Source organism: Scylla paramamosain, chromosome 25, assembly GCF_035594125.1.
Source record: "Scylla paramamosain isolate STU-SP2022 chromosome 25, ASM3559412v1, whole genome shotgun sequence".
In the NCBI taxonomy this organism is placed as follows: domain Eukaryota; kingdom Metazoa; phylum Arthropoda; class Malacostraca; order Decapoda; family Portunidae; genus Scylla; species Scylla paramamosain.
The window spans coordinates 18,942,625-18,950,892 of record NC_087175.1 but is presented as its reverse complement, the minus strand read 5'-3'; the positions used below and the strand labels follow the sequence as shown (position 1 = coordinate 18,950,892).

The 8,268-nt window shown below is 42.0% G+C and overlaps 1 protein-coding gene across 1 annotated transcript; it reads right to left on the bottom strand.

The window, feature by feature from the left end:
- Window positions 1-4,624: 4,624 nt before the first annotated feature.
- On the bottom strand, window positions 4,625-5,596 carry LOC135113460 (pro-resilin-like; the record flags this gene model as incomplete). The annotated part of the gene is made up of 2 exons (XM_064028718.1): window positions 4,625-5,406; window positions 5,504-5,596. Coding segments are annotated over 2 exons (378 nt in total), but the record flags the coding sequence as incomplete, so codon positions are not given.
- Window positions 5,597-8,268: the final 2,672 nt, after the last annotated feature.

Below are 8,268 nucleotides of genomic sequence, written 5' to 3'. Positions count from 1 at the left end.
ACTTATCATCATACGCCTGCAGTATCGAATTTTACATTGGACAACATATATGAGGAATTCGGGACCCCCCCCCCAAAAAAAAAAAAAATAGTGATATTTGTGGCACAAGATGATTCAAACCCTTAACAAAAGAAACTCAATATATATATATATATATATATATATATATATATATATATATATATATATATATATATATATATATATATATATATATATATATATATATATATATTTTTTTTTTTCAATAATTTGGCGAATATGTAGACAGTTCATAATATGGGACAGTAAGTGAGAGCATGTGGGAGGGTACAGAGGTAATTGTCTGCGGCAACACACGCACCTTGCCATACTTAACTCTCAACTCTTGGGTCGTCAAGATTCCATAACTGACATCCGCACAGCGACATGCACTGGCTTTTAAACAGCAAAATTTTAGATTGCCAATATGTTGAATAAAACTGGTGAGTGATGACACTGGTCCTCACTTCCACGAGATGATGTTAGGTGACCTATTAATAAACAAATAAAAGATGAAGAACAAACCTTGACAAACGCACGTATAGAAAAAAAAAAAAAAAATAGATATCTCAGATTTTTCCTTGTATAATGTTTAGACGCGGGTAAAGAAAGAGTAATAAATGTGTCAGGGTGATTGTGAGGAAGAAATCACTGGCCAAATAATTTGAGCAGTGAAAAGGTTAAGTGGTGTTGGTGGCGGTGATGGTGGTGGTAGTGATGGTGGTGGTAGTGATGGTGGAATAGTAATGCTGCTGGTGGTGGTGATGGTGGTGGTAATTGTACTGGTGGTGGTGATGGTGGTTGTGGTTGTGGTAGTGGTGGTGATAGTGATTATTATAGTGAGTGTGTGTGTGTGTGTAAGAGAGAGAGAGAGAGAGAGAGAGAGAGAGAGAGAGAGAGAGAGAGAGAGAGAGAGAGAGAGAGAGAGAGAGAGAGAGAGAGAGAGAAATGACCTTGTATATTGTCTTCATTTTTATGTAGGCGCTTGTTTTCTTGTTAGTGTTGCTTTTGTTGTTGTTGTTGTTGTTGTTGTTGTTGTTGTTGTTGTTGTTGTTTTGTTGTTGTTGTTGTTGATGTTGTTTTGTTGTTGTTAGTCTTCTTCTTCTTCTTCTTCTTCTTCTTCTTCTTCTTCTTCTTCTTCTTCTTCTTCTTCTTCTTCTTCTTCTTCTTCTTCTTCTTCTTCTTCTTATTATTATTATTATTATTGTTATATTATTATATTATTATCACCATCATCATCTTGACTCAGTGACTTATTTTTACTTCCCTCTCTTCCCTCAGTGTTGTTAAAAGGAGTAGAAAAAAATATTTATATAGTATTTTTTCTCCCATTTCTTAACGAATCGATGTTTTTCACAGAACTTCGAAAAACGTGGTCGTACACATCGTCCTTGGGCAGTTTTTTTTTTTTTTCTACAGTCCACCAGTCCATACACCTCTGCAGTCCTCTATTGTTCAGTCTACCCACCTTCGGTTTGGTTTTCTCTACTGCTCTTCTCCCTTACACATTCTATCCACATCTTGTTTAGTTTTCTTTCCAGTCTTTCCTTACGCAGCCCATCTACCTCTGCTTTGATCCTCCAGTCTTCTCTCTCTCTTTTTCTTTCCAGTAGATACTCAAAGTAAATGCTGTCATGTAGCTGTTAACCCTTTCACTGTTATGCCTCCTCAACATGCTTCATTAAATGATGTGGTGCAAATTTAAGAATTAATTTGTACTACATCACAGATAAAAGTTGTGATCGAGTAGCTTAAATTTTTCTTGGGTCTGTAGCTTTAACTTTCCTTATTAAAGTGATTTAAGGTTATATAAATGAAGTAACAAGTGTCATACTGCCACTAGCAGTTAAAGGGTTAACCAGAAGAGGATTATTTTCGTTGAGATTACTGGATTTTGACGACCTCTTAGCGGACGCCTCGCTGCCTCGCCAGGGCGGTGTTGTTGGTCACGCCGCAGCTCAGTGTTTTAAATATGAAAGTCTTGGGAGGAACACCGTATCAGTTGAAGCGTCTGCTCCCTCTGTAGAAGCTGCAGCAAAATTCTTTATTCTTACGAGAATGTTCAGCTGCTCTACACTGGATGCAGTATTAGAGAACTAACTACAGTATAAGGGAAGAAAAGGCAAAATTCTACGGGTAGTTTTGTTTGTGGGAGAGGATTTAAGTGTCTGGTGTGATGATGCTATTTGTATACTCGCACGAGGTGTAGGTGTACTAATAAAAACGAACACAAAGGAAGGACAAACGGCAACGTACTTGTTCGGTCGTATGAGATTGTGATAAACAACACTTTCTGATTAGAAGTAAGAGATGAGCATAAAAAAAAAAAAGACATTAAAATATTTGAAACCTTTTGAAACATTTGAAACACTTTATTATGTCTACAAAAGTATAAATCTAGATATTTGGAATATAATTTTATATCATACTGTAGACAGAGCCCTTTTTAAAATTAAGACTGACTCTTTCCTTCCGATGGTTTTGTTATAAGGTTAAAATAGACGCCACGGAATGTGTAGATCCATGACCTTATGTCCCTCAGGCGTGGATTAAAAAGGTATGTGATGGAGGTATTGAAGTGTCGTAGGGTATACAACAAAGGTGATGTAGATAGCATCCATAAGGTTAGTAATCAGAATAGTGATGAAAGTGACGGGGTCAAGCTTGATGAAGTTAGAGTTAAAAACGAGACAGGAGAAAATGCGTTCACAAATAGAGTGGTGAATGATTAGAACAGACTTAGCAATTAGATTGTTAGTGCCGAGTCAACACGGAGATTTAAGAGATTAGATAAATTCATAAATAATGATAAATGGGTATAGGTATGTGAGCTCTACTGTATACATGGGCTGCCACGTGTTAGCCTGCTGGCTTTTTACAGCTTCCCTTATGTATATATCAGTAATAGCTGAGAGAATGTTTCTAGGTAAATTTCACAGAAATAGGTCACGCCCGCGAAGAATGTTCACGAAAATTTAATCTAAAGTAATTCTTCTTTGATAAACTCCTCAAAACTAGCACGATGTAGTGTAATCAACCATAAGGTGAATTATACTTTGGGGATATCTTGTGGGTAGGCTGTGCGTGGGTTCTTTTCTTGAAGGAGCTTAAAGTATACTACCAGAACACCTGGGTGCTTCTTTCTAGGTCTGTATTTCATTTCACAGTGAGAGTGGTTTCGCCACTTCAGGACACACAAACATGACAGCACTGTCACTGGGCGATGCTCTCACCCGCTGAGTGGCAGACTATTCCGGTCTGTTTTATTGTGTGGGAAAATGACACCGTGAAGTTACGACCATCCATGTTCGTGATGACCACCTGGCTTTTACTGCTCTCTGCAAAATTTCTCATATTTTAGTTTCTTACCATGACTTCTTTGAATAGTTTCTAGTAGAGGTTGTTGGGGTTTTCAAGAGAGCTTTCGCAATTCTAATGATAGTTTACTAAAGATTCTGCATCGTCAGTGAAAAAACCCTGATAACTCGACTGATGTACGTAACTTGAAAACAATGCTGATGTGAACCCAAATAAAGCGTCAAAATAAAATCTAAGAAAGGAGTCTCGACCAGGTCTGACAGTCTCTGACAAAACCTCCAAATTATGCGCCATCATATTCCGTATTGGACAGTGGTTAACCCCAGTAGCCATGAAATGCATATATTACTCCCTCATTTACCCTTACCTCGCGTATGGTGTAGTATTGTGGGCTAATACATTCCATACATACCTCAGACCATTACTAACCATACAGAAACGTATTTTAGAAACGATTATTTTTGCAAATAGATTTGATTCAACCACACCCATATTCGTGAATAACGAATTTTCAAAACTAAATAGATCTTTATATATTTTACTTTATTATTTGTATTCAAAGCTGTAAATGGTTTCAATGCATATAGATAGGATTTTGAGATATTCCAGCACAGGCATGACACTGTAGGACAGTACGTTAATATGGCCGTACCGCTAAGCACATCCTTACACATTAAGCGGCGCATCCAGTGTGCCGGCCCGTGTTGTGGAACCCCACGCCTCCCTCAAGCAAACCACCTATTCAAATGCTTTCAAATTCCGTCTGAAAAGATTCATATTTGAACAATAATTGTACACTCACTTCAAAGAATTGTACCTTGTAATTCATAAGTTTGAATATTATGTATGATTTTTTATACCTATGTGTTTTTTAATTTTCACATGCTTATTTTATTTTACTAATCATTCAACTGTATCTTAATATGCTCAGGTCTAGGCAAAAGCTCCGGCTTATCAGACCTATAAATTACTGATTTTTATGCTACATAATTGTAAAAGTAATATTAAATAAAATATATTTGACTTTGAGTTTGACTTTGAGTGTGAGGCAAGTTGTCGACCTGAGGAAGTAAGGACGCAGAGAACAGTGGTGACGTGTGGTCTGACGCTGTCCACTGTGGGGTTTTGTTTTGTTTTGGGGAACAGACAGGAAGGTAAGGAAATTAGGTAAAGAAGTCAGTGTGAGAAAAAAGTAAAGAGAAACGTGAAACAAATTAATAAATGCTGATAACCTGTGAACGCTACGTATATATCATTAGATATCTCGATATGTTTTTAATGTGCATTGTGAAAATGAGGATAAAAAAAAAAAACATAATTGAAGGCATGCTGGCTGTGCACGGTTGAGCTTTGCGTACTTCATACCATGAGGAGCTTCCTTGTTCGTACTCACAGTGACGCACTTCGACCTGCGTGTTCTCCAGGCAAGCTGCTGAAGGACTGCATGGCATCCCTCGGGAATGTGGGACGGAGATACTTCAGCAGAGACCATCTTTTTTCCTGCTTATGTTGGTTTTCATGCTTCTCACGCCGCTCCATGTGGCAGGAAGGCAGCTCTGTGATGAAGGAACCTTTGGAAGCTTTTAGAGGAGGAAGTTGTGTGCGTGTGTGCCCTTTATGGGCGTTCACTTATTTTGTTAGCTGGAGAGCGGATGAAGGTATAAAGAGATGGAATGCTTGCCTTGTCTTTATTGCAAGTTATGCACGGAGGGAGTTAATAAATACAGAAAGGGGTGAGGGGAGGGGGAGCGGGTCCTGGCGTCGGGAGGGAGAGAAGTGCGCTCAGCGGGCGTAGCTCGGGGCCGGGGTGCCGTAGGTCGGCGTCGGGTGCCTGGTGGGGGCGCCGTATCCTTGCTGGGGGTACTGGGCCTCGCCCTCGTAAGTGACCTCGGCCAGGAAGCCTGAGTCACCCTGCACAGAGTAGGTGACCTTCTGCAGGCGACCGTCGGGCAGCTGCACGAAATAGTATCCCTGCGTGTTGTCTCCGTCGCGGGCTTCCTGGTGGCCGTAGTTGTTGCCGGAAGGAGCGTCATTGACGGCCCAGTTGAAGTCATAGTTAGCGGGCGCCTGCGGGAGGAGGAGTAAGGGTATTTAGGGCAAGTGTTTGCGCAGTAAGAGAAGGTGGTGAGGGCGAGGGAAGGATGAGGCAGGGTCGTGTACTTACCCCTCTATAGGAGTCCTGGGGCACGTAAGAGGCATCGGAGAGGGCCACGAGGGCGGCCAGGACGAGGAGGAGCTGTGGATGTGAGGAATGAGATGAGTGTTAATGAGGCGTGTAAGGCTGGTGAAGTGTGTGTGAGGCAGGCCCTGTGTGTGATAGTGTGGAAGCCAACCTACCTTGCAAGCCATGTTGGTGCTGGAGTGTGAATGGTGGTGACGGAGAGAAGCTTATATAGCTGCGAGGCGGCGGTGGTGGTGGTGGTGGTTGCTGCTGACGGGGAAAGCCAGGCAGCCCTTGACATTGTGCTATTTCATTCTGCTTTCGTCATCAGGAGAAAAGAAAAGGCATCGCTTTCCCTATATAACCTGGATTTGACTGGCTAAGTGGAGAGATGGTATGAGGTGAAAACAGTAATTTACAGCAATATATACACTGCAATATGTGAACATGAAAATAACTTATGATTTCAATTATTGCCTCACGAAAGGAATGAAAAATGTAAAATCTTTTCAGAAAAGCAGGTCATTTACTTATTTGTCTTAACGCGGTGTTTGATGGTTTCCACTAAAAGTGTACCATCTTTTGTTTCTTTCTTCTGTATTATGTCCAAGTATGGTGCTGGTCCGGGACCTGCTCACCCTTGTTGATTTCCTCTATTCCGTAACTGGTAGCAGTGTTTGCAACTCAGCTGCAACCTTGATGTGCGTCCCATAGACTGCTGGGTTTGCGCGAGTGAGCGAGCACTAGCTCTGAGCTCAACTGTGGAGAAATCTGGTAGTGGGGAGCAGAGCTTTCTTTCTTTTTTGTTAATGACGTGACATTTTATTTTTCTTAATTACTGTTATTTTTTCATCTTTCGAGTCCTCATGACGCCCCACTTGACATTAGTAGCAAGGATGTGTCGGCGGTGGCCTCAACTAAACCAGTCACTGAGCACTGTGCTGCATGGGTCTGTTGTGCTGCAGTGTGCTCACTTTGTTTCCCGGCTATCCTCCTCAAATGCGGTCGATTATTGTTCTGAGGAGGCCTGTCATGCAGCCCGTCAGCCATGCGCGGCGTCTGGGCATATATATATATATATATATATATATATATATATATATATATATATATATATATATATATATATATATATATATATATATATATATATATATATATATATATATATATATATATATATATATATATATATATAAAGACAGGGTAATAATCACACTGCATGCATCTGAAGGTCTTTGCCAACACACGCTCCAGGAAGCTGTCGGTACTGTCAACCCAGGATAAGACTCTTTCGCACACAGACTCTGAAGTAGGAGGGTGTACTGGATTATGACAGTGACGGTAAAAGCTTATGAGATGAATCGCCAAGGTATGCTGGATAATTTTCTTTGGGTATTCCTTCGATCTGATTTAAATTACTTTGACGAAGTGAGAATAAATTTAAAAAGGACTGAATTAATTTTTTTTTCGGAGTTTTCACGTCATAGCCCCCACTGCAGTCGTGCACGTATCTGTTGACTCTGTTCCCGAGATTTGTTTCTTCCCGACTAGCAGCAGCGTGGTAAAGTCTTGTCCTCTGTTCATCACTAACGTGGCCAACGTTTACCCTGAAATCGTAGTGATTACAACGGATAAGGGATGCGCGGTGCTCGGGTTGGTGGCGCGCCCCGATGCCGCTGCAGGAAGTCTACCTGATCGTGGCTGGCATGGCCGGTAAAGGAACCCCAACAGATGCTATTTAAAGTTGCCCTTGTTCTCAGCCCGTCCATTTAAGATTCTTATGTATCAAATGGAGAACCATTCATCAAATATGAACGTGAGAGACGATAGAGGTTTCCGTGATACATTTTTTGGGTGACAAATATCAGGAAGTGTATCGCTGAAGTGAGCGAAACATGCATCTTCCTTGTCCATGGTCTTTCAAGAGGCCCATCCTGAAACGGCGAGATGGAAGGACAATGTCTTGGCTGGACCAGTGGATCATTAGTGCGAGGAGCACAAAATGCAGATACAAACAACGAATTTATTAGACGCTACCAGGAAGACACTGCAGGGAGATGTGACGCCGCCGTGATGTGCTGGCTGTCATGAGGCACTATGCAGTGTTGGCTGGGTGAGTGAGCAGCAGGAGCATCAGCACATCAGCACATCAGCATCAGCTGTAGCAGCAGCAGAAGGCAGGTAGGCAGGAAGACGAGGAGAATGAACGAGGACATAAAGGGCTGGAATGCTTGCCTTGTCTTTATTGCAAGTTATGAACGGAGAGAGTTAATAAATACAGAATGGGGTGAGGTGGGGGTGCGGGTCCTGGCGTCGGGAGGGAGGGAAGTGTGCTCAGCGGGCGTAGCGCGGGGCCGGGGTGCCGTAGGTCAGCGTCGGGTGCCTGGTGGGGGGGCCGTATCTTTGCTGGGGGAACTGTGCCTCGCCCTCGTAAGTAAACTTGGCCAGGAAGCCTGAGTTCCGCTGCACAGAGTAGGTGACCTTCTACAGGCGACCGTCGGGCAGTTGCATGTAGTATTCCTGCGGAATACTAATCCGGAATGCCTCAAGACCTACTGTTGGCGGTTCAGAGCGCTTATGTTTCCTGTCCTGAAGAGCGAGTGCAGCAGGGAGCAACAGGGAGTAGAACGAGCTCTCCCAATGCGTCACGTGAAAAATCCTAGACACTAAAGATAATCATAATAACTTATAGATGAGAAATACCAAAAAGTAACTTGAGAAAAGTTAAAAAATTCTAACAAGCATGTAACGAAGGAAAAAGAGAA